The following is a 26,181-nucleotide window of genomic DNA, read 5'->3' as shown; positions in this document are numbered from 1 at the left end:
GACATTTTATGTTTGGCAGATGTTTGACATACCTGCTATGGGCTATGGCCAGCAAAGGTCTACTTATTGCTCTGTAAAAGTTAATAATTTGATGTGCTTTGGTTATAATTTAAAAAAAAAAAATATGTTCTGTGTATCAGACCAATCTGTCTATCATAAATAGCCTAATTTTTAGCACATCAAGGAATGTACAGTCTCATAAGCAGATATGTGGCAGGTGTAGAAGCTCCATGTCCATAGTACATGGTTCCATTATACTATTTAATCCCATGATTGCACAATATAGCAATATTACAACTATTATTGCCTCATAATGCCACCATATACCCCGTTAGTGCTCCAACTGTGTAAGTTCATGTATTGTAAGAGAAAGGAACCTTATAATTGACTGCTGCACTAAAGTTGCACCTTCCAATAGGGAATTCCAGCCTATCATATTTCACAGTAGGGAAGGTAATCAGCAACTGTCTGTGTCATTTCTTTGCGGTGTGTGGGATCACAAGCCTTGTCATACTTGGCTTGGTGTAATTATACAGATGGTAGCTTCTGCTCTCCTAGCACTCCGTAAAATGCAGAAGTGTGGGGGGTTAGAGTTAGGGAACAAGGCGGTTAGTTCAGGATTAGGTTGCCAATAGGGGGAGTTTATGTGTAGTGATAGTTTGTAGGTTTAGACTGTGGAAGGAGGTGTTAAATGTAATTTACTCATATGCAGAGTATCGCTTTTCTGCAGTTTTCAGTCTGCTGATTTGTGGACTAGTACAGAGTAACAATCTGTGTACATTGTCATTACTATTTATATTGTGTCATACAGGTATACACTATCCAGCCCTTCACTATGGAGCCTACAGTGCATATATACTAAAGCAGCAATCCCCTTTACATAGCAAGTGCATTTTAATGATGCATTTGACAGTCCTTTTTCTCAGCGATCCTCCTACAAATCATCTTCTTTTCCAAAGCTCTCTGTTTGGCAGACATGGTAAAATGACTGCCAGACACACACTCACACACTCACACTCACACTCACACTCTCAGTCAGTGTGCTGCACAGGTACTCAGCATATCATGTGATGGGGGAGAAGGAGGATGTCACAGTGCAGGCAGAGGTGCTATATCACATGCCATCTGTCTGTGGTTGCCAAGGTATTACAGAATCAGAAATCATTAATAGAAGCCTGAAGAAAAAACAAGCAAAAATGGTACATTCCAACATTCTCCTTGTAGCCTAGCCACTGTTATGTGTGCTAAAAAGAATCAACAACAAAACATCAACTGATTTTTTGTGTTCATGTGATTGCTGCTTTAAGACCATATGTGGTTGTAGCTATTGTGCACAAAGCTTGTTCAGTTTCCTCAATACAGAAATAAACCAAATGTGGAAGTCTAAGGGATACATCTCCCTTCTCATCCTTCTCGACCTCTCTGCTGCCTTCAATACTATTAATCTCCCCCTTCTTTTGCAAACTCTCCAATCTATAGGCCTCTGTACCACTGTCCTCTCCTGGTTTTCCTCTTACCTCACCAACCACAACGTTTGTATTCTCTATAGCTGACTCCACTTCCCTTGTCCTCTTTCTTTACCTGTCGGAGTTCCCTAAGGATCTGTTCTTGGTCCCCTGCTCTTTTTTTCTTCATCACCCCATCAGATCCTGTACCACCTGTATACTGATCAAACCCAAATCTGTATTTCCTCCCCTGACTACTCCCCATCTCATGACTCCTGCTCTTTCTCGGCCATCTCACCTTGGATGTTCCATTGCTTTTTTAAACTCAATATTTCTAAGGCTGAAATAATAGTCTCTCCCCCTCCTGGGCTCCTTCACCCCTCTCTTTTTCTATCTGTTGATAACACTACCCTCTTTTCTGTCTCTCAAGTCTGCTCCCTAAAGGTCATCCTTGACTCCTTGATCTCCTTCAAACCTTACATTCAGTCCCCTCCAAATCCTTCTGCTTCCACCTCTGGAATATATCCAAGTCTTTCACAGTGGAAGCTACCAAGACTCTTATTTACCCTTGTAGTCTCTCGTCTTATTTACTGTTACCTCCTTCTCTGTGGTCTATTCAACTCCCACCTCGCCCCTCTAGTCTATCCTCAATCCCACCTTATTTTTCTCTCCCGGGACTCTATCTCTGCAGTTCCTCTGCCACTGACTCCCAGTGCCCTACAGAATTAAATATAAACTCCCACCCTCTTTCCTGCCCTCTCTGCTGTGCCAATGGCGGCCACCTCACTACCACACTGATTACCTCCTTTGAGTCCTGCCTTCAGGACTTTGCTTCAGCTTGTTCCCACCTGTGGAACAATCTCCCAAGCATCAGATTAGCCTCTTGAGTGAGAGCCTCTTCTCTCCAAGGCTTTTTCAAGCCTATCAGCCTTCTTCCTAACTCCTTTACTTCGGCTGTCACGTCCAGGTTTGCAGCTTGCCTCCTGCACTCTGATCACTAAAAATGTTTTTATATATTAAAATAATCAGCAAAAACTTTCGGGCCCCTGTGCATATGTGTATGCAGTATGTCCAGTTGACAGTGCATTTGTTCAGTTCACCACAGTTGAAGGCGTCACAGGGAGCAAACTCAGCAGTCGATCTATCTGTGTGTCCATGGGTAAGTTCAATCTCCTTGCTTGATCCAATGTGGTGACATAGAGATCAGGGTATTTCAGATAACTATGACAGAGCCTAGACCAGGCCATTATACTTGTGACTAAAGACATAATTAAAGGGAATAAGCTAAACTTCATTCCTCTGTTCAGGATTTAGCCTTATAATTTATCTTCAGTTGTGAAGTTGACTGTTGACTTCAAGAGCCCTATTCAATTAGCCGCAAAGTTCTCTAGTATAGTTCTCTAGTCTCTAATATAAACTTGCAGAAACATAGCAGCAAGATTCTGTAGCAACATTGCAGCTAATTGAATGGGCGCCAAGTGTACGGAGTACTTTATATGTTACACAGTATATGTTTATTGTAAATATTCATGTGTTTTCTTTTCTTTTTTTCTCTTTCAGATATTTAAAATGCCGAGCTGTATCATTCGCTCGTGTCCTTACCGAACTGGAATTAAAACTTTGCACCCAGACATTATATTGCACGTGTTCCCTAAAGATATACATCGTATAAAGGTATGGCTTGAGAGAACTGGACATGTCTTCAAGAACATCGATGCCTTCGCTGATAGAGTGTTTGAGACAAAGAAAAATGACAACTACCGTCTTTGCTCTGCACACTTTACAGACGATTGCTACGTACATGCAGGAAGGACAAAGGTGCTGAAAGTGGATGCTATTCCCAGTATTTTCCCTCAGGGGGATAATTTGATTGAGGAAACATTTCGTCAACGAGCAAGCCGAAAGACTCGAATGAACCGCATATTAAATAGCCTAAATGCTTCAAAATTATGTGTAGCTGGAAATCCAAATGTCAATTTGCTTAGCACAATAAAGAATCCAACTACGATAAAAATAGATGTCGGCACTCAAACAGAGATCTTTCGCTCTACCTGTCATCAAGGTGTTCAAGTGCCAGAGTTTGCAGAGGTAGAGACCAGGAGAGTGCAACGAGACTCTGCGTACGATTCCACCAAGCATTTAATGCAGAAGCGTAAGTATACAAACCATAAAAGCCCCATTCTTGTTCCATCAAAACGACATTGGATCTACACTAGTACCATAACATTTTATTCCAGCAGAGCATTAATCTGCATGTTTCTGGGACGCTTTGTCAGGCAAGTACATAATGCTCTGGCATTAATGAAGTTCAGTAATTAAAATATCTCTGTGCCCCTTTATTCCACCTATGTAGCTGGTTATGGGCACATACATGCAGACTCTAAATGTGTCTGTGGTACATCAGGCTTGAGATGCACTCGCATGGTTCGGCATATACCGGTAGTTTTGAGCCCCACAAAGAATGCACAGACGGTACGGGGGTACTGCTTTCTAAGTGAACACTGAACAGAAGGGGATGCAGCATGGCCTATTTACATTCATTTCCGTTAAGTGTTCCTGCTGATCACTTGCATTTACTTTCGGTCCCCGAAACCTGCTTGTTTGGGTTGCAAAAGTTTTTAAAGACTTGTGACAACAAAGTTCAACAAAAGTTAAACTTTGTTTGCTAACAATATAAAAAGAGGAAGGTAGTATGATACTTAGCTTCCTATAATATGTTCAATCACAGAAATTCCCAGGGCCCTGTCTTTCTGGTATGAAAGCTGGAAGTGATCTGAACCCTGGTACCTCTGCAGAAGGTCCGGTCATGAGGCTAAGTCTGTGGCGCAGCGATCCAGCTTTTTTAGCCAGAAAACAAGGGTCCCCGATATTCCTTACATTTAAGGTAAAAATATGATTTTGGACTTCTTATTGGCACAACTGAGATAAGACCATTCTATTCCCTGCATATGCACAGTAAGCATCTGAGACAACGCCCTGGCTGATATTTTGGCACGTCACAGTTCTGCCTTGGTTACATAAGCACTTCATAATACACACATAAAAGTATCACTTTTATAATACATAATACACTATGGAGTTCAGTGGCCATTTTGATAGACCTGTCACAGGGTGTAATAATCATGGTTAACCATATATTGTGTTTACTGCAGCATTGTGATTGTCGTGAGCCAAATGCTAATTCAGTAGTGAATGACTGATTGGGGGGGGGGGGGGATATACTTATTAGAGTTTCTGGAAGAAACTAGCCCTCTCCCCTCCCTCTTTGTCACAATTTACTGAAGGTCTTTATGAGACAGCCATTTATTTCTATTCCACAAATAAATAGAAAAATGTAAATGTTGATGAAGAATAAGTATAATCTCCAGCAACCGGTTAGATATTTACTTTCTCTAAACTGTGCATGAAAATAAAGCTCAAATTTGCTTTTGCCCTAAATGTCAGGATGGAGACAAAGACAGTCCCCCAGCACAAATATGTTTTGGCTAGACATTGCCCCAGAAAGAAAAGCTCTTTGTTTCTCTCATTTATTTTCTTTCTAAATTTAGCTGCAATGTCACAAGAAGGTGGAATCTGTCTACGTTCAAGAGAGTTTTCGACAGGTTTTGTGCCTGATTCACTAAGGAAGGAGAAGGACAAGCGACACATGACTGAGGGGATACTTAATCTCACCCTGGAGATCATCTATTTGCTGACTGGAGAGGTGAGGGGATCTGGGAGTGACACAGTGACATCACTAACTTTAAAAATAAAGCATCTTTTAACCCCAAAACAGGAAATACCGTTAGAAACATCACCTCTTTTGGAGCCATACCGCAGATTGACCTTTTTAAACATCATAGTGACTCATACTTGAGTCCTCATTTCCATTTGGGTCCCTGTCCCTAAACTCCCTAAGACGTTGTTTAAAGGTTTGCATAGTTGCGAGCCCTACACTCAGGAGTACCAACTGAATACATTTCATTGTCATCTGGGATTGGTCTAAATATGTCAAAGTAGCCATGGGAAAATCTGTGGAAACGTTTATTTCTGTGATTTCTGTCCGGTTCTTTTTCTACATCTAAAACTAAGTTTATTATTATTTGTTGCCAAAAGAGAACAGAGAAGTTTAAAAGTAATTCATGGACATGGTTCTGGTTATAGAGGTGTAAACTACCTCTGGTCTTAGAATGTCACAGTGGCATCGCTGTTGGTACAGTACTGGGGTGACTACTGGTCAGTTTGCTTTGCCAGTCAATGTAGTATTCCCGGAATTATTCGGTAATGACTCTTGAATTGGTTTGTCATGACTGGGCTTTCATTTCAGCCTGTTCCCTACACCCAGCACTGTTAATGTGGGTAGCTTATACACATAAGCAAATATCTGTATAAAGAATGTAAAACGTATTAAATAAGCTCACCAACAAAGCTATAACTAATGCTTTTCCCTAATTACACCATAACCCCTATAAATTAAGTCAGTTACCGGGGTGCACACTGATGAGTACAGGGTTGTCTCCTTTTGGCTTCCAGTAATGCAGTTGTCCAACCAAGTGTCATTGCCCTTTTGGCAGTATAACCGGTACTGGCGAGGGGATGCCAAGCGGGCTTAACCTTTACTTTCAAGTATCTTGGCACCCTGCTCTTTTCCACAGCAACTTGCAAGACCAAACCAAAACCACAGCTATGCATTGTTACAATAATTTACATACCCTAAGCTATGTCCTCCCTCCAACATAGTTGAAAGGTGAATGGACTCTGAGGGTGCCGACACATGGCAGGGTCAGAGTTGATTCCCCTCCATCGGCTTTGGATTGTTGGCACATAGCGCATTGTGCTAGTCAGATATTGTTAAATGAATGTTTTCGGGCAGTTGGATGGAGCAGTGTTGTTGGTGATAGAGCTGTGGTTCTCTGACTGCGAGTGACTCCATGTCCTTTAATGCGGAAAGCTATACAGGTGTGAAGGAGCTACAAGTTTACTGGCATTTCCTTTTACCTACTACAGTGACACATTCTGTACTTCTATTGGAGGCAGCCATGATCTGTCATCCACACCTCTGGCAGGTACCTTGCTTATTATGATAGAAGTTAATGGACACTTCAGTTCACATTTATAGGTGCAAATGATAAAATATTAAGGATTCAGGCAAAGCAACTACGGCAACAGCTTAATAATGCAAAAAACCTGTCCTTGCAGTCCCGCCGTCTCAGCCCGCTCAAGTGAACCCATCTGATTACTCCTCTTTTTAGACATATACGCCTAAATAGGCACTTATATAGACTCTCCCATTAAGGGGCACCATTTGAGTGTTTTAGGGGGGCATGTCTGTTCTCTGGGGAGTTGTTTTGTCATCTGCATTATTCTGTCTATGTTACAGTTGCTGACCTTGCTTGTTTGCTTGTGATCCTGACTCCAACCTATTTTTTAGCGATGCTGAACCACTTTGGGTGATCTGCGTATTGTATTTAATGGCTGGTTGTATTCAATGCCTAGTGAGGCTGTTTCTGTGGACCACAAATTGTTTTTGCTGCAGCAAAATTCATCATGTTCTTGTAGGCATAATTGGTGAAAACAGATTTAGCCACCTCCTATTGCTAGCAGCACAGTAGGTTTTCAACTAGGACAATTTGTTACAGTTAATTGAGCCCATTGTTGACCTTTTTCTGCCTGTGCATTTTCTTATTCTACATCATCCAGACCCAGGTTTACAATTTTTTTAAACCCACAGGATTACAAAACTCCAAGGATGATGCCTGGTGATTGTGTTACACACATGTATAGTCCCCATGTAACCGGAGGACTGAGCAGGACCCAGAGCCCCATCATGGAACCTCCACCTCACTCACTGATACATGAGAGAAACAATGACCAGAGGATTCTAGAACTCACCAACAAGATCATTCAGCTGCTGACTGGAGAGGTGACTGCTGGGAATGGGACATTATACAGTAACACCAGGGGATGTGTCTGGGTGATGACTGTATCATTGTGTGTGTCAGGTTCCTATAAGGTGTCAGGATGTCACTGTCTATTTCTCCATGGAGGAGTGGGAGTATCTGGAAGGACACAAGGATCTGTACAAGAGCATCATGATTGACAATCGCCCGCCCCTCACACCACTGGGTAAGAGCAAGTTTAATAATTGATATATATCAATAGTTAGTATAAAATATTTTTTTAAAGAATATAACCACAATGTATTTTCGTCCAATAGATTTATCTAAATGTGCTGCAACTGATTGTCCATCCACTAATATTAAGGAAGAATTGTTACCATGTGAAGAAGGAAACCTCCCACTCACTGACATTCATACACAACATACATCTACTTATCTTAAAGAAGAATCCATGTTATGTAAAGAAAGAAACATCACCTGTACTGACATTTATACATTCACAGATCATACACAACATGAATCTACTCCTATTAAGGCAGAACCGATGTCATGTGAAGAAAGAAACTTCCCACACACTGACATTTATACATCAGCAGGTCAAATTCAACATACATCTTATATTAAGGAGGAACCAGTCTCATGTGAAGAAGGAAACCTCGCCCATTCTGACACTTCTGCCCATACAGATTCATGTGATGCTCAGAATGGCACGATGGATGAAGTGGACTGTAGTGTACAAACAAATGTAAATTCTTCGACGGCAAGTATGGTGGAAATGTCCACATCAGCCAGTTGTCAGAAATGGTTTATCAGTAACTCTGGTTTTCCAAATAATCGGGTAATGCACACGTTGAATCAATTTTTTGTATGTTCCGAATGTGGGATGGCCTTCACTGTGAAATCACAGTTTGTTATACACCAGAGGACTCACACAGGAGAAAAACCATTTGATTGCTCTCAATGTGGTAAATGTTTTGGCTCAAACTCAAATCTTGTTAAACATCAGCGAACTCACACAGGGGAGAAACCATATTGTTGCTCTGAATGTGGGAAATGTTTTACTAAGAAATCACATCTTACCAGACATCAAAGAACTCACACTGGGGAGAAACCATATTTTTGTTCTGAATGTGGGAAATGTTTTATCAGTAAATCAGATCTTGCTAAACACCAGGTGACACATACTGGAGCAAAATCGCACCCCTGTCTTGAATGCGGGAAAGTCTTTACTAAGAAATCGCATCTTACTAGACATGTAAGAATTCACACAGGAGTCCCACTGATCCTTAGCACTGCAGGAGTTGAAATATGAAAAAAACAAAGCAAAACCATAGCTAGCAGTACTTTGACTGCAGCAAATGCTTGTGGGGTGCAGGGAATAGGCAGTGTATTCTGGTGTTATTGTACATTCAAGATGTCATAAAGCTCTAATCTTTTGCATTCACTGCATTACAGTAAGTTATAAAGAGCCGGGGCGCAATAGGAGTGCCATATCTCCTCCATCCTGGAACCTAGAGAGTCCCTCTCTCATACTATGTGGCCCCTGAGAAGTTATGTCTGGTGGTCATGTGTGGTCACAGAGGGTTACAATACACTGCTTTCTGGACTAATCAGACTGGGGAGATAATTAATATATCGTCCTTTCAGTCTCTTCCTGTTCCCAATAGTTTTGTTTGTTCTTTGCATTCTAGGGAAAGTGGTAACCTCCAGCCCTTCCTGCTAACCGAGAACAATACTCTGTTCCTGTCAAGTGTCTTCACCCCATCCCAAATTCCCATGGTTTAGGAGGGGTGGGATACCTTTGGGATTGCCCTTCTATGTTCTCTAGGTTGGTGGAACTCCTCATTCGGGGAGTGACTGTGTGCCAGTCCTGTAGTCTGGGAGTTCCTGCTGTTTGGGCTACCCAGAGTCTGCAGTTGTGTGTATATTACTGGGTTGCTTGATTGACAATTCAATCAGGCTTAATCCTGCATGATGACATTGTCTGAAGGTTAACCCTTTAGAGTCTATTTTACCCAAAAACATGGCTGGCCTGAGGCTTCTGGTCTTATGTTGTCAACCACTACTTAACTTACTCTTGCAGATGATGATTTAACCATGGCGTACATTGAACATTATTGTGCTACAGCCAATATTTAAGAACAGATAGTGGAAGTGTGACCTGCATTCTTCCCTATTAGAAAGGGTCCCTATTGGGCTTAATCTCTATTGACAATGCTGGGTCCCCTGCTTTTAGGTACAAAAAATAATTCTGTAGATGTCTGTGGGAATCAGCTGGGTCAATCGGATATCCTTGTGGTCAGTATTTGAATAGCACGTTGTTACTGTTGAGTAAACATTTTCCTAATAATTGTTTAACATGTCAGCAATAAGAAGCACATTTTGTATTACTGGTATGGAAGTGTAACTCTTTCAAATTGTGGTTTGATGAACTTGGAACCTGTAGATATGTATTCACAATATGAAGTAAAGCTTTTTTACACATAGTTGTCCAGATCTTATAATTTGCAATTTTAAGCACCGCTCATTATTGTTCTCTTAATTATTTAGTTTAAATATTTCTATGGGATGTTGATGTAGTAATTGTTTTGCTCATATATATTCAAATGGGCTGATATGAGAATATATATTTCATTTAGATCACTATATTGTCTTTGTTTTTGATTTTTTTTACAAATCTTTTTTTGTATCATTTGTGAACATAATACACAGAAACCCAAAATTGGTAACATCCAGATTTGGTGGTTTAGGATTTCAGGAACAGTGGCCACATCCTTTTCTGTATCTGGTGACTTAGCTGTCAAACTGATGTTTCCTCTTCTGCTCCTCTGGACCACCCTCACAGTGAGCTCCTCAAGATTGACATGCCGGGTAACTAGTTGCTTACTTTCTCTGGCAGCCAGAAATTAGCCTGGAATCTCCAGAGCTAGTGGAGCAGCATCCAAGAGAGCTATGTGCCATTGTTCCACCTCTACAGAGGGGCTTGTTCCAGCTGTATATTCGTGCTTTGAGGCTGAGACCCACCATTCGTTCTCCGATCTCAGAGCCTCTGCCCAATATCTCACATGGCTGGCTGGCTGGATGCAAAGACCTGATGCCAAGCCAACTTGCATGTGAACCATGCCCAGCATCGCAATTTTTCAGTGGGGATTCTATCATACACACAGTAGGGCTGGAAACCACAACCATTTACTGGGGTCATCTATTGGTGATTCACACTTTTTTTTGGGACACAATCGAAAGTTTAGCACTGTTGGTGGGGCTAACATAACGTCACTCAGCTGTAGCTATGGTGAGCCGTAGCCATGGCCTAATGTCACTCTTCCAGGTTCTCTGTGGGGCTGAGACCACACCTGATGCGGCTTCTCATGATCTTCTATACTTGGCAGGGTTCAGACACGCTTCCTTTTTTGGGACACCCTTGCTGTAATCCCCTGTCTTGGGACATCCTTCTAAATCTACTTGCTGGTGGTTGCATAGACCGCCGCAAGTCTTCACTTAGACAGATAATAGCTCTACCCTAATACTGATTCCTAGTGGGGCTGGTTTCCACTCTGATCACTGTGGAGCTTAGAACCACAACTGACTCTTCACAAGCTTCTGAGCGCGGTTTGCTATGGGGATGTACACAGTCTCTACCGGGATTTCCTGGGAAGAGCTTGTCCAGTTCTTAAGTACAATGTTATGGGCAAGGTACACTGACCTTCCCCAGCCAGTATCCCACTGAAAACTGGGGGTTTGGGGTACAATAGACTAATAACACGAGATACTCAGATTGTCTAACAACTATATTGTTTATTTAATGTAAAGAATTAATATAAAAGAGTAAATATAATGCAAATACTTAGTTCTACTGGGACAATCTACTTTCAGCAGCTAAGTTTAATAGTAAATTATCCTAGGACCCCGTCTTCCTCTGTTTCAGGATGACATGTAAACTTGAAAGCTACGAAACAACACAGGTGCTTGGCATCCCTCGAGTGATCCAAGCTGAGACGTTATGTCGCAATTACCTTGCTGTTATTGACGAGGGCCCTAAAATTATTTGCATATAATGTATAAACATAATTGTGGACTTTCTATTGGTGTAATACTGATCAGACGCTTGAGCATGTGCAGTAGGCCCAAAGACAACTCCCTAAGAAAATATGTGAAGAAATTTCTAGAAAGGCCTTGATTATATAAGCATTGTGAAATCACTTGGTTACATAAGCCTTAAAGTAATACACATGAAGTCATAAACAACAAAATGGGGTTTCAGCAGGCGTTGTGTTAGACCTGCCACACTCACCCAGAGCTGGATTAGGCTCTGGGGGGGGCCCGGGGCACTTAAGACAGGGGTGTCCCCTATTGTGTAATATGGCTATAATTTTAGTAGTGCTCACAGTATTGTCTGTTTATTTGTCTATTAGTTGCACAGAGTTCTGCCTTCACAAGCAGTACAGTGTGAAGCAGGACATACCTCCCAACTGCACTTGCTTAGTCAGGATTTGGTCTGAATGCAAGATTTGGAACTGCCCCATCAGAATCAGGACAGTGGGCAGACTGTCCTGCTCTCTCCAACCTGTTCTTGTCACTGTCACTACCTGCGGCTGCTGGTGTCTTAAGCTCAGTTGGTTCTTCTGTAGATCCTGGATTTTCATGGTCCTGTTTGGAAAAAAGACAGGTTCAGAGTCCCCAAACAGCCCCAGCATTAAATCAATAGCACCCCCTTTAATAATTAGGTCTTCCTTCCTGCAACCAGCCCTAATTATGAAATGACATAAAATTAATAGTATTCACATTTAACAATAGAACTATTTTCCCCAAACAGCCCCAACATTAAATGAATAGTGTACACATTTAATAATATACTTATTTCCCTCACCACCAAACAGCCCAGCAATAAATTAATGCCATTCACATGTAATAAACCCATTTCCCAAGACCATTACTGGCATTAAATAATTCATATTCACATTTAATAAGTAGCCCTGTTTCTCCACAAACTCAGCCCCACATTAAATTAAATACCCCGCCATCACCCCACATATAAATTAATAGCACCCATTAAAAAATTAGCCCCTAAGTCAAAGCCATTAAATTATTAGCCCACATTACATTAAGTATCCTTTCCTCACACATCCGAGCTGTGTTGGGAGAGGCAGACTCTTCTGTTGGCCTCTCTGGCAGCCTGCACCTAGACAGCTCGTCCTCCTTCATGTCAAATGACACATATAATTATCAGATTACCTTACCATGGCCAATTGGCTTGTCTCGGGCAGAGAACTATCCGTGTTGGTGCACAATTCAAGAACTTTGAAATTATGGTAGAATGATGAGACTATATTCTTTCTCTAATGAAACTAAGCTAACATTATCGGCAATTCCATTTTAAACTAATGTTTTATTAATAGTCTTATTTCTCTTAAAAACAGTACAATGGAACAAGCAATTATTTTCACTTTATTATACTTTACTCATCACAATAACCATGGTATGTGTTTAATTCAAGGTTTTCATTTATTAATAGCATTGAAAGCATGAATAATTGCAAGTCAGACTGAAAGGACTGTAGTGCCTTGAAAGCAATATCTATAATTGGCTCTTACACCATCACCTCTGCATTTACTTTCTGCAAAAGTATATTTTTAAACAAGTTTAACAATACTTGGTCAGGTCTATTAATTTCCGATACCAGCTGACAACAGTAAAACAGGATAATCAGCTACTCTCAGAAGTTTATTAAACGACACTGATATTCCAAATAGCAACCTTGTTTCCGATATTTGCCTGTATCAAAACAGAACACTGCGTGCAAATCATTAATCTTAAGTTCCATGTATAGATATTATAGCTCTGCACTGGAAGAAGTGGCGGCCCTGAGAAGAACCTTTGTGTATATGTGTGTAGCGGGACAGACAGGAAAGGGAATCAGCCTCCGAAGCCATACAGGGTGCGGCCCTGACGTTTCAGGGCATACACCACATCCATAGCGGTGACCGTCTTCCTCTTAGCGTGCTCGGTGTAGGTGACGGCATCACGGATCACATTCTCCAAGAACACCTTAAGGACCCCGCGGGTTTCCTCGTAGATGAGCCCAGAGATGCGCTTCACACCTCCCCTGCGAGCTAGACGGCGGATGGCCGGCTTGGTGATTCCCTGGATGTTATCACGGAGAACCTTCCTGTGCCTCTTAGCGCCGCCTTTCCCGAGTCCCTTCCCCCCTTTACCACGACCTGACATGATAGCACAGAAACCTACAGACTTATACAAGAATCCAGCAACATTCTTCTTAGGTCCGCCCCAGCTGTATATAAGAGGGAACAGTTAGGACGAGGCAGGGGGCGTGTCCTGTGACGAGTAACCGCTTCATAGGGTAAAGAAGGTGTCTCCCTCCCCTTGCCCCGGATTTGCTGAACAAGCAGCTGTTACTGATTTTAAAATTCCCGCTTCAATTCTTTACAGCGTATCGCTTAAAACCTAATCTTATTTCTTTTTCTTGCTAAAATGAGTGTGTGTGTTATTATGCTGCTTAATATATACCATAGCTCTGCTGATTATGTCATTTCTATATAATACTGCAGTTATGTAGTAACATTTCATACCAGAAGTCCATGAAATAGATTTTTAGGACAAATTCTACATCCAAATGCAGGGACTCAATAAAAATAAATTTTCTAAAACATAAGATGATCTCACCAAAAATCCACCATTTCATTTCAAAGAGAATAATAACCTTTTCTTCTGGAAATGTTCCCTTTAGCGCATTAAATTAGATATTCGATCAATAGTGCGACTGTCCTCTTCTCCCACATAATTTTTGCAAACACATCACAAAACAATGATTTACCTGCAGTGTTATACTTCTAACGGTGCAAGTAATATGTGTGGGTTCTAGGGAAACACACCAATAACCCTGCTTCCAAGCAGTGACAATACACCAGGACATCTCTTGTGCTTGTACTCACTTCATCATAAGCATAAACCTTTCATGTACCCCAGGATGCCGCCATCATCAGCTGGAAAGTAGCTGGGGATTTATCCTCCCAAAGGAAATCATTGTGAATTTAAACAGCCTAAATGAAGTAGAAGTTCAAACAACAAGACAACAATGCTAAACACTGTATTAAGGATGGTAGGAAAAATCAATGATTGTTACTAGAACAGCCCGAAACTTCCATTGTGTCTCTTTCAACGATTATACAAGAGCTGGTGATTAGAGACTCCTCCCCCATGGCTGTGAGGTCTCCCATCAGGTCCGCTAATTTTGTATAAAAGAAGAACTAGCTCTTAATGCATATTAGTTTTTGTTTTGAGAGAGATAACAGGAAGTACCATGTCTGGCAGAGGGAAAGGCGGTAAAGGACTCGGGAAAGGCGGCGCTAAGAGGCACAGGAAGGTTCTCCGTGATAACATCCAGGGAATCACCAAGCCGGCCATCCGCCGTCTAGCTCGCAGGGGAGGTGTGAAGCGCATCTCTGGGCTCATCTACGAGGATACCCGCGGGGTCCTTAAGGTGTTCTTGGAGAATGTGATCCGTGATGCCGTCACCTACACCGAGCACGCTAAGAGGAAGACGGTCACCGCTATGGATGTGGTGTATGCCCTGAAACGTCAGGGCCGCACCCTGTATGGCTTCGGAGGCTGATTCCCTTTCCTGCCTGTCCCGCTACACAACACAAAGGCTCTTCTAAGAGCCGCCACCATGTCTTATAAAGAGCTGTACTCTGCTGCTACTAGTATGTAAGGGGTAACAATATGCTACAAAGGTGTCTTATTCGTACTGATTAAATGGTATTGCCGTCGACGGCTTGTTCTCCCATAGAAAGCAACTTAACGTAACTATTTAAGCGTATGTTGTTATATGATCATACACTAAGCCAGGAGATTATAGTGTAAGCGGCTTAGTGAATGAGTGAGGATAGATCAGTTGCTGTTGTACGTTCCCCGCCTCTCTGAGCTTATCCCGCGGTTTCCTGGAGAATGAGATCCGTGAGGAGAGTAAGAGCCGGGGCTGTAACGCAGCTTCTCCCCCTACACTTCTATTATCTGATAATTTAGTGTCTCGGTGTATTGTAGCCATTGGACAACGTTTACTTATGGAAGCACGGAGACCGCCAGACAGCATGTGGGAGGACAGAGAGCCTTAGTGGGACACATATGTACAGGTTGTTCTAGCCCAGGCAGGGAGAATGTGGGCGGCTCCTAGAAGAGCCTTTGTGTTCTCTCAGGACAGGAGCAGATTACTCGGCGCCCTCGGACACATTCAGTGCTCACATCCGCTTTTCAGAATGAAACATCTATACAGCCCCAATAACTTCATATAACAAGTCTCGTCTGCTGTTTAATCTGTTATTAGCGTAAATAATAATTTAACTTACTGGTTATGGGTCCAGTTTATGAACAGAGAAACCACAATAATAATCACAGCTCGATTAAGGAGAATGTGGGTGGCTCTTAGAAGAGCCTTTGTGTTATCTCAGGACAGGAGCAGATTACTTGGCGCTGGTGTACTTGGTGACGGCCTTGGTGCCCTCGGACACGGCGTGCTTGGCCAGCTCTCCCGGTAACAGGAGGCGCACGGCGGTCTGGATCTCCCTGGAGGTGATGGTGGAGCGCTTGTTGTAGTGAGCCAGGCGGGAGGCTTCCCCTGCGATGCGCTCGAAGATGTCATTCACAAAGGAGTTCATGATGCCCATAGCCTTGGAGGAGATGCCGGTATCGGGGTGGACCTGCTTGAGCACCTTGTACACGTAGATGGCGTAACTCTCCTTCCTGCTCTTTCTACGCTTCTTCCCATCTTTCTTCTGGGTTTTGGTCACGGCTTTCTTGGAGCCCTTCTTGGCCGCTGGTGCAGACTTAGCTGGTTCAGGCATTATCAATGTAGACTACGCAGAGTCTAATAAGCACAACATCCACAACCGCTTTATTTATAGGCAGCCCATGTAAATGAGTCTTACAACCTGCTCTGTGCGCTATTGGAGAGTTGTGTCATGTGATGTGTAGTGACGTCATGCTCGCACCGCAGAAAACCGATTGGTGATTGTCTGAACATGAACGGGATTGGCTGGTCTGAAAGCGGACCAATAACTTATACTGGAGTCTGTCCCTACAGGGTATAAATACAAGACTGAGGGGCGGAGATGCCAAATCTTGTTCTTTGTGATAACTAGTGGTGAGAATGTCAGGACGCGGTAAACAAGGCGGTAAGACTCGGGCTAAGGCCAAGACCCGCTCATCCCGGGCTGGACTCCAGTTCCCGGTCGGCCGTGTACATCGGCTCCTCAGGAAGGGGAACTACGCGCAGCGTGTGGGAGCCGGGGCCCCGGTGTATCTGGCCGCGGTGCTGGAGTATCTGACGGCTGAGATTCTGGAGCTGGCCGGGAACGCCGCCCGCGACAACAAGAAGACCCGCATCATCCCCCGCCACCTCCAGCTGGCAGTGCGCAACGACGAGGAGCTGAACAAGCTGCTGGGTGGGGTGACGATCGCCCAGGGAGGCGTCCTGCCCAACATCCAGGCCGTGCTGCTGCCCAAGAAGACCGAGAGCCACAAGGCGGCTAAGAGCAAGTGAGCTGCAGCCTGAGAATCTCCCCAAACACAAAGGCTCTTTTAAGAGCCCCCACATTGTCCCTGAAGAGCCTCATACACTGTTACTACAGTAGTGTTATTGTCCTAAGTCATCAGCTGTTTCGTAAACACTTTGTGTATCAGCTGATTTCTTTCCCCCAGAGCCCCGGGCAAAGCTATAGGCACCAGTTGTCTACATCCCAGAGAGCTACTGGGAGTCTGGAAGTTCTCTACCACCGCCCGGATCTCATAGCTAATGATACCGGGAATAGTGCACACAGTAGTAACTAATAGCTCTAGTGAAGGAGAATGTTGGTGACATTAAAGTGCCGTTGTGTTTTGTGACCGAACTTTAACCTCTCGCCTCGGATACTGCGGACATGTTCATGAACGGCTATTTGTTCTCTGGCATCTCACGTTTCTTGAAGAACCAGCCCCGCCATTACCCACGTCACATAGTCTGTATAGCGGGGGAAGCAGCGATGCTGTCACTCGCTCTCTACTCGGCAGGTTGTAATAATAGCTCTGCACTAAACTTAATGCTTCCCAGTAACGGATTTTGGTTAAAGATATTTCCCTGAGCAGCGGAGTGTAGGACCCGGTGTAACTGAAGGATGAGGCGCCGCACATGGAGATGGAGGATTAAGTCATAAACTGTACAACTGCCGGTTATTGGGCGGGAGTTTTAAAATAACTAACGGCTGTGCGCTCAGCCAATCAGCGGGAGGCAGAAACCCTCTTCATCCAATGGGGACCCAACTACTTATTACAGGACTTATTCCTCGTCTGCCCCCTCCCGCTGTGTAACACAGTAGTAATACTGCCGTGATATTGTCCTACTACTCAGACCCATTATTATCATAGTAAGCCCGCCCGCCCGCCTTTCTTAGACCAGTTAAACCCCTGGGTGAGTTGCAAAAGACATCTGAAAGTACCGAGATAAACACCTTCCGTTGAGCAGAGCGAGGATTCGCTTCCCCCGATCATCTGCTCGGTTAAACACTTCACCGTCTACTGCACAACTATATACACGATCTGTCCGGAATCATGGGCTAGTGTGAGCCTGGAAATAACCTGAGAACATCGAGGCTTAGTCTGCTTTGTAACAAGTAGTTGTGGGCTCATTTAATGATGACCATAAGTGTGGATACGAGATCAAATTACAGCTCTTTTAAAACGAGAATGTTGGTGGCTCTTAAAAGAGCCGTTGTGTTTATGATCGTAACAGACTTAAGCCCTCTCCCCTCGGATCCTGCGGGCCAGCTGGATGTCTTTGGGCATGATGGTCACCCTCTTGGCATGGATGGCGCACAGGTTGGTGTCCTCGAAGAGCCCCACCAGATAAGCCTCGCTGGCCTCTTGCAGGGCCATGACGGCCGAGCTCTGGAAGCGCAGGTCGGTCTTGAAGTCCTGGGCGATCTCTCGGACCAGGCGCTGGAAGGGCAGCTTGCGGATCAGCAGCTCGGTGGACTTCTGGTAGCGGCGGATCTCCCTCAGAGCGACGGTTCCGGGCCGGTAACGGTGAGGCTTCTTCACACCGCCGGTAGCTGGGGCGCTCTTCCGGGCAGCTTTGGTGGCGAGCTGCTTGCGGGGAGCCTTCCCGCCGGTAGATTTACGCGCGGTCTGCTTGGTTCTTGCCATGTCTACAATTAAGCTGTCTATAGAAGAATAAAGAAACGACGATGGAATCTGTCTTATATAGCGAATGAGTCTCACCCTCATTGGCTGCAGTAAGAGACGCCCCCTCCCTACCATTGGTCCATCACGTCAGTCAAAGGTCCACCAATGGCTCTGTAGCTTTGTGTCTACTCTATTATGAGAACGGCAGTGTTTGCTATATTCCAGAATTGCTCCCCCCCCCCCCGTACTTTATACTGTGTCCCCGTCCTCCCCACTCAGAGGGAGCATAATGTCTCCACATCTATTGTAGTGTAATGTATTACTAGAGCGGTCTGTTATATATAATACTCCCACGTCCCCCCAGCGTTACACTGTGTACATGTGCCCCTGTCAGTCGGGATAATCTGTCCCTCTCTCCCGGGAGGTTGTATGAAGTGATATTACTGTGTCAGCTATGTGGATGCGCTGCCTTTATAGGAGGCAAAACGTGCGCTCATCTTACGCTGCGGCTTATGAGACCCCCTTGTACAACGGACATGTAGCTCTGTCGGGAGAAGGTGGTGGCTCTGAAAAGAGCCTTTGTGGTGTATGGGGAAGTGCGGATCCCGGTTACTTCTTGGGCGCAGCCTTCCTCGGTTTAGCGGCCTTTCTAGCGGGGCTTCTCGCAGGCTTGGCCGCCTTCTTAGCCGGACTCTTGGCCACTTTCTTCGCGGGGCTCTTGGCTGCCTTCTTCGGCTTAGGAGCAGCCTTTGGCTTTTTGGGACTTTTCGCTGCCTTCTTGGCGGCCGCCGCCGGCTTCTGGGCCTTCTTTGGGCTCTTGGACTTAGCCGGGGCCTTCTTGGGGGACTTGACCACTTTCTTGGCCGCCGGTGTCTTGGGCTTGGCCGCAGCCGCTGGCTTCTTCTTAGCCGCCTTCTGCTTGCTCTCCGCCTGTTTCTTGTTCAGCTTGAAGGAGCCGGAGGCGCCGCTGCCTTTCACCTGGATGAGGGTTTCCTTGGTCACCAAACCCTTCAGCGCCACCTTCAGGCGGGTGTTATTCTTCTCCACATCGTACCCGCCGGCAGCCAGAGCCTTCTTCAGGGCGGCCAGAGAAACCCCACTGCGCTCCTTGGAAGCGGACACTTCTTTCACGATCAGCTCGGACACGCTGGGACCAGAGGCTTTGCTGCTCTTCTTGGCTCCGCTCGCTGCCGGCTTCTTGGGCTGCTTCTTCTTTTTAGCAGCGGGATCCGCTGAGGGCGCAGGAGCTGCGGCTGGAGCAGTCTCAGACATCGTACAGGGCGGCGGGAACTAGACTCTAGAACTAAACATCTAGAACAGATGAATCCTTATCATCGTCACTCTGATTCTTATATAGAATCCCAGCTGTGATCTGATAGGTTGCGAGTACAAGTGACGTCTTCCATTCGATTGGCTGATTGCTTGTCACCGCCCACATTCTCCCTTTCAGAGAAGGAGAATATTGGTTTCCTAGTTGTACTTTCAGGAGTCCAAAATCGCACAATTTCTATGTATTTGGCAATTTCCAAACACTTGTTATTTCCAGTATAAGTGCTGGAGGAGGTGGTGTTGATGATGAGCATGTGGGGAGCATTATTACACATTTAGGATATATTCCCTTACAATGCCTAAGGTTGCACCAGCTCTAAATATGTCTCTCTGCACCAATCAAACCACCATTTGTCTACATTATTTCCTATGAAAGCACTTTATTGTAAACTTATAGTATTGTGGGACACTTCTGCTTCACCCCAGTGGAACCCACTCCTGGGTGTGTTTCATCTTTATGTCCAGATTCAGGGACACAACACCTCCTACTAGCACACTATATCTGTCTTACACTCCCAAGCCCTGCTGCACCTGAGGCAGCTGTATGTTGTGTCTAACCATTCTCCCAGCTGTAAATCTAGAGCTCTGCCTCTGTAATGATTGTTTCTTTGAGTGAGGTTCTTTCGGTTTCAAAGAGTAAATGTGTCATGAATGATTTATTGTGACGTTTACCTTTATTTTTTCAATAAACATAATATAAAAGTGAAAGTAAATCAAATACTTATGATGATGAAATACTCAGCTTCCAATATTTTCAAGTAACAGACAATTTCCAGGTCCCCTCTTTCACACGAAAGATGGAAAAACAATAGGCACCTTTCTTCATCAAGGTCCAGTCATGAGACTAGGGTCTCTCTGGCTGCATTCCGGTTTTATACTCGGAGAACACAGGGTCTTGAAATCAACTTACATATAAGGGTATAAACATATTTTCAGACTCGCTATTGGTGCATTACTGATAAGAAAGAATATATTCTGGCTCATGTGCAGAAGCATCTGAGACACCGCCCTGGCATAATCAGGGCTGCCAAGAGGAATTCAGGGCCCCGATACAATAACTTCTTGGGGGCCCCCCAAAAATTTGTGCCGCGGCACCAAAGTTACTGTGGGTGTGGTCGTACTATTTGGGGCGTGGCTTTGCTTCATTGGGGTGTGCCTAGCAGGTTAGAAAGGACTAGGCCACCCTCCTGCACAAAAAAAAAATCCTGCAGTGTGTACACCATTGACACAAGGGTGCAGTGCCCGCTTGCCAGAGCGTGACATATTTCCCAGCACTCCTGAGTTTCAGGACATCTAGCACCATAATGTAGTATAGAAAGAATACAGTGTGTACACAAACAGTTTACAGTCTTGGTCTGCCCCTTAGATTGGGCAGAACAGTCACCAAAAATCGCAATTTTCCCACTAGAATCACAACATTTCACACACTGTCTTACCTGTTCTGCTCACTTTCACCACCTGTGGATGCTGCTTTCTTTAGTTGTGGCTTGTCTCGATCCTGGAATGTTGAGGGCCATATTTGGAAAAAAAAATGGGTACATTTAGAAAATTACAACCAGCCCCGGCTTTAAATCAATACCACACACGAGTAATATTTAGGCCTTCCCCCAGCCCCATTAAATTAATAGTTCTCCCATTTAATAAATTAGCCTATTTCCCTCCCTCCAAACAGCCCCAGCAGTAAATTAATAGTATTTACATTTCAGAAATATACCTATTTCCCGCAACCATCACTGCCATTAAATAATTCATACTCACATTTAATAGAGAACTCATTCTCCCCAAACTTACCCCCACATTCAATAGCCCCCAAACCACCCCGTCTTAAATTAATAGTCCCCACTATTAAATTACCCCACCATCACCCCATAAACAAAATAGCACCCATTAATTAGCCATCAACTACCTCACACACATTACATTGCCACAAGCCCCTTGGATCACACACACATTACTGTGCCCCTTCATCACAACCACGCTGTGCCCCCTTATGATCACACTGCACCCTCCATGCTGCCTCTCCCCCTTCTTCATCACACTGTGCCTCTCTCTCTCACCCCTTTCTTTATCATTCTGTGCCTCTCTCTCACCCCTTCTTTATCTCTCTGTCTCCTTCTGCTTTCCTCCCCTTGCCTCTCCGCTCCTTTATTAACCTTCTATTAGCTTCTTTCATCTCTTCTCTTCTTTCCTCTGTCTTCTTTCTTCTTGATTGGTCCTCTCTGCGCCGCTCCTCACTGAATGTTGGGCGTGACTTGATGACGTCATGCCCTGACATTCAGAGTGAACAGAGCAGAGAGGAGGGAAATACAAAATAAGACCAAATTTAGTTTGTGTACATGTTGGCAAATTCAGAGCATTCTTTGTAATTTTGTCATGAAAGGGCATCTGCTCCAATGCCCCATCATCTCACACTTTGCCATTTTTTTCCAATGTTCACAAATATAGATTCATAATTGGCATCCACTATGGCTATCAGAATAATGCTGAATAATCCCTTGTAGTTGTACAAATACAATCCACTTTTAGAGGTAGGTATAACTCTGACATGTTTGCCATCTATGGCCCTGCCACAGTTTGGGAAATTTCACCATTTGTCAAATTCTTCTGCAATAACTTTGCAATCAATTGTCAATGGGAACTTCAAAAGAGAATGTTGTAATGTTAAATCAATAGACTCATCTATTCCCATACTAACTCTTTTCATTTATATTTTTATTACACAGCCATCTGTCGTCTCTGAGGACGAGTTGTGTGATGTGGCGCATGATCCGGTGACAACATCGCCTCTCACCCAACAGACAGAATACAGCCAGCAATCCGTACAACCCCACAAACGGGATACTGGAATAAGAGGATGAAGAATGTGACCTGTTGGGTGTATCACTAACACAAAAAATGAAACGTCTGCCAGTTGAGACAAACTCCCTGATGACTCCATGAAGCTCCAAATATCCAGATGGTAGTGTTTGATGGAAATACAACATTTTAAGAAGGATCAATTTAATTATATTAACCCTACCAATCCAGGAAACGTTGAGATTTTGACAATTTTTTCTGGTCTGGGAAAGTTTGGTCTTCTGCATCTGGGTGAAAGCAAAGACTCTAGTCCTACAATCCTGCAGTCAGCTCCTGCTCACACTTTCTGCAAGCTGTGGGCTTTATGTACATATTCCTCTGCCTCTTCCCTGAAGGCGCTTCCCTCTGGGAACAAATCAACTTGAGTGGGCATCTTGTTGTTTGGGTTCTGTATTGGGAATTACAATGGCTTTGGGGCTCTGGTACTTCCCTCACTCATGTTGAGGCCGACTTGGTCCCCAAGTCCCGGATGGTACCCAACCAGATGGCACAGATAGCTACAACAGTGGGGCGAATCCAGGACATACCTGTAGACTGCGTTAGTTTGGTAGGACAAAATGATTAGTGATGGAAATGGTGGTAATGAGTGGACTGCCCACTAAGGACGTCTTGGGTAATGACCAGAGCAATGTACAGGTAACTCACTGTGCCCAAGCTGTCACCCACAGCCAGATTTGGACCCAGTGTACTGGCCCCGGTAGATCATCTTCTGCAGCATTGGGAGTCCTTGAGGTGTCATCAGCCACAACCCCTGAACCTCCAGAGGCATCACAATTACTGACAACCATAGGAATGTGATTGAGCTCACAGGAGGTGGACAGTAGAGAGTTTAGGCAGATGCAAGCAGCACGGTGGCTAAATGGTTAGCACTTCTGCCTCACAGCACTGGGGTCATGAGTTCAATTCCCGACCATGGCCTTATCTGTGAGGAGTTTGTATGTTCTCCCCGTGTTTGCGTGGGTTTCCTCCGGGTGCTCTGGTTTCCTCCCGCACTCCAAAAACTTACTGGTAGGTTAGTTGGCTGCTATTAGATTGACCTTAGTCTCTCTCTGTCTGTGTGTGGGTATGTTAGGAATTTAGACTGTAAGCTCCAATGGGGCAGGGACTGATGTGAATGAGTTCTCTGTACAGCGCTGCGTAATTAGTGGCGCTATATAAATAAATGGTGATGATGATGATGATTGTCACACCTGCACCTGTTCACAGCAAGTACCTCCCAAAATTCCCACCCTCAGAAACAGACATGTCTGTGGGCTGTACAGAGCCCTCAAATTGGTACTGTCCCACTTAAATTTAAGCAGTTGGGAGACATGGGGGTAAATGTATCAATCTGCGGGTTCTTCAACACCCGCGTGTTCAGCCTCTTTCGCGATTAAATTTCAAGCGGCGCTGCATTGTAAAGGGAAATGTAACCCTTTACAATGCAGCGCCGCTTGAAATTTAATCGCGGAAGAGGCTGAACACGTGGGTGTTGAAGAACCTGCAGATTGATACATTTACCCCCTGGTGTAGTATTTAAATAAATATATTTTCAGCAGTAGCAAAACTCGAGTGAACCAAAAAAAAGTAGCATTAATCCCCAAAAATTTATTTATAAATATATATATATGTGTGTGTGCATATATATATATATATATATATATATAGATATATATATATATATACTTGTGTTATGACTTCACTTGAAAAGGTTGCAGCTAATACATCATAGGTTTAGTAGTGCAAATGATCGTTCAGAGCACTTTGCTTTACAATAGCTGGACTACAATTTTTGTTCAAAACAAAGAGACTACAACCCATACACAGGACAAAGCTATGTTGATTTATAAAGTAATACAGTTCTATATAGTAAAGGAGGATGACTGAGGAGGAGGCCTGGGACGCAGGAGACCAGCTGAGCTCACAGCCAGGAAACGCTTCTGTCCTCTCATCTAACTTCCTATCCAGACAGAAGTAGTAGAAAGCAGAGAGGAGATACTGCTTATGTGAGCCGGGTAGGACCAGGTAATTATATGTGTTATAGACTGTTATAGTATTTTTCTGACCTGTGGATGTGTGATTTTGTATTTTATTTACTTTATACTCCCACAAATAACAGCAGAACATGAGTGTTTACATATTATTATAGAGCTGTTACAGCAAAAACTTACATGTAACTTTATTCCTCATCCTGTATCACCATCCATGTCACCTACTAGTCCTGTCCTATAGATATATTGTATTATTACCTGTAACTTTATTCCACACCCTGTGTCATCCTGTATCACCATCCATGTCACCTACTAGTCCTGTCCTATAGATATATTGTATTATTACCTGTAACTTTATTCCACACCCTGTGTCACCATCCATGTCACCTACTAGTCCTATCCTATAGATATATTGTATTATTACCTGTAACTTTATTCCACACCCTGTGTCATCCTGTATCACCATCCATGTCACCTACTAGTCCTGTCCTATAGATATATTGTATTATTACCTGTAACTTTATTCTACACCTGTGTCATCCTGTATCACCATCCATGTCACCTACTAGTCCTGTCCTATAGATATATTGTATTATTACCTGTAACTTTATTCCACACCCTGTGTCATCCTGTATCACCATCCATGTCACCTACTAGTACTGTCCTATAGATATATTGTATTATTACCTGTAACTTTATTCCACACCCTGTGTCATCCTGTATCACCATCCATGTCACCTACTAGTCCTGTCCTATAGATATATTGTATTATTACCTGTAACTTTATTCCACACCCTGTGTCATCCTGTATCACCATCCATGTCACCTACTAGTCCTGTCCTATAGGTATATTGTATTATTACCTGTAACTTTATTCTACACCCTGTGTCATCCTGTATCACCATCCATGTCACCTACTAGTCCTGTCCTATAGATATATTGTATTATTACCTGTAACTTTATTCTACACCTGTGTCATCCTGTATCACCATCCATGTCACCTACTAGTCCTGTCCTATAGATATATTGTATTATTACCTGTAACTTTATTCTACACCCTGTGTCATCCTGTATCACCATCCATGTCACCTACTAGTCCTGTCCTATAGATATATTGTATTATTACCTGTAACTTTATTCCACACCTGTGTCACCCTGTATCACCATCCATGTCACCTACTAGTCCTGTCCTATAGATATATTGTATTATTACCTGTAACTTTATTCCACATCCTGTGTCATCCTGTATCACCATCCATGTCACCTACTAGTCCTGTCCTATAGATATATTGTATTATTACCTGTAACTTTATTCCACACCCTGTGTCATCCTGTATCACCATCCATGTCACCTGCTAGTCCTGTCCTATAGATATATTGTATTATTACCTGTAACTTTATACTACACCTGTGTCATCCTGTATCACCATCCATGTCACCTACTAGTCCTGTCCTATAGATATATTGTATTATTACCTGTAACTTTATTCCACACCCTGTGTCATCCTGTATCACCATCCATGTCACCTA

At 43.7% G+C, this 26,181-nt stretch overlaps 4 protein-coding genes across 4 annotated transcripts in view; 2 read left to right on the top strand and 2 right to left on the bottom strand.

Moving 5' to 3' along the window:
- Positions 1-26,181, top strand: part of LOC142160029 (uncharacterized) — a 37,734-nt gene that overhangs the window by 531 nt on the left and 11,022 nt on the right. Inside the window, exons 2-6 of the mRNA XM_075214948.1 lie at positions 3,006-3,597; positions 4,994-5,148; positions 7,156-7,347; positions 7,427-7,550; positions 7,642-8,481. Of these exons, the coding sequence (XP_075071049.1) occupies positions 3,015-3,597; positions 4,994-5,148; positions 7,156-7,347; positions 7,427-7,550; positions 7,642-8,481 (1,894 nt within the window). The 5' untranslated portion in view covers positions 3,006-3,014. The remainder of the gene's footprint in view (positions 1-3,005; positions 3,598-4,993; positions 5,149-7,155; positions 7,348-7,426; positions 7,551-7,641; positions 8,482-26,181) is intronic.
- LOC142160008 (histone H2B 1.1) lies at positions 15,638-16,182 on the bottom strand. Its single transcript, XM_075214926.1, has one exon. It carries the CDS (start codon positions 16,180-16,182, stop codon positions 15,802-15,804), a length of 381 nt encoding a protein of 126 aa, XP_075071027.1. The 3' UTR covers positions 15,638-15,801.
- Positions 16,394-17,089, top strand: LOC142159991 (histone H2A type 1-like). The gene has a single exon (XM_075214906.1). The coding sequence runs from the start codon at positions 16,488-16,490 to the stop codon at positions 16,878-16,880; it is 393 nt and encodes a 130-aa protein (XP_075071007.1). The 5' UTR covers positions 16,394-16,487; the 3' UTR covers positions 16,881-17,089.
- Positions 19,106-19,947, bottom strand: LOC142159974 (histone H1.10-like). The gene has a single exon (XM_075214886.1). It carries the CDS (start codon positions 19,766-19,768, stop codon positions 19,106-19,108), a length of 663 nt encoding a protein of 220 aa, XP_075070987.1. The 5' UTR covers positions 19,769-19,947.

Source organism: Mixophyes fleayi, chromosome 6 (genome assembly GCF_038048845.1).
Source record: "Mixophyes fleayi isolate aMixFle1 chromosome 6, aMixFle1.hap1, whole genome shotgun sequence".
Taxonomy (NCBI): domain Eukaryota; kingdom Metazoa; phylum Chordata; class Amphibia; order Anura; family Limnodynastidae; genus Mixophyes; species Mixophyes fleayi.
The sequence above is the reverse complement of the archived record's forward strand: the minus strand, read 5'-3'. Positions and strand labels throughout refer to the sequence as shown.

Coding starts and splice junctions, on each gene's coding strand:
- LOC142160008 (XM_075214926.1), bottom strand. CDS start 16,182: ATGCCTGAACCAGCTAAGTCTGCACCAGCGGCCAAGAAGGGCTCCAAG.
- LOC142159991 (XM_075214906.1), top strand. CDS start 16,488: ATGTCAGGACGCGGTAAACAAGGCGGTAAGACTCGGGCTAAGGCCAAG.
- LOC142159974 (XM_075214886.1), bottom strand. CDS start 19,768: ATGTCTGAGACTGCTCCAGCCGCAGCTCCTGCGCCCTCAGCGGATCCC.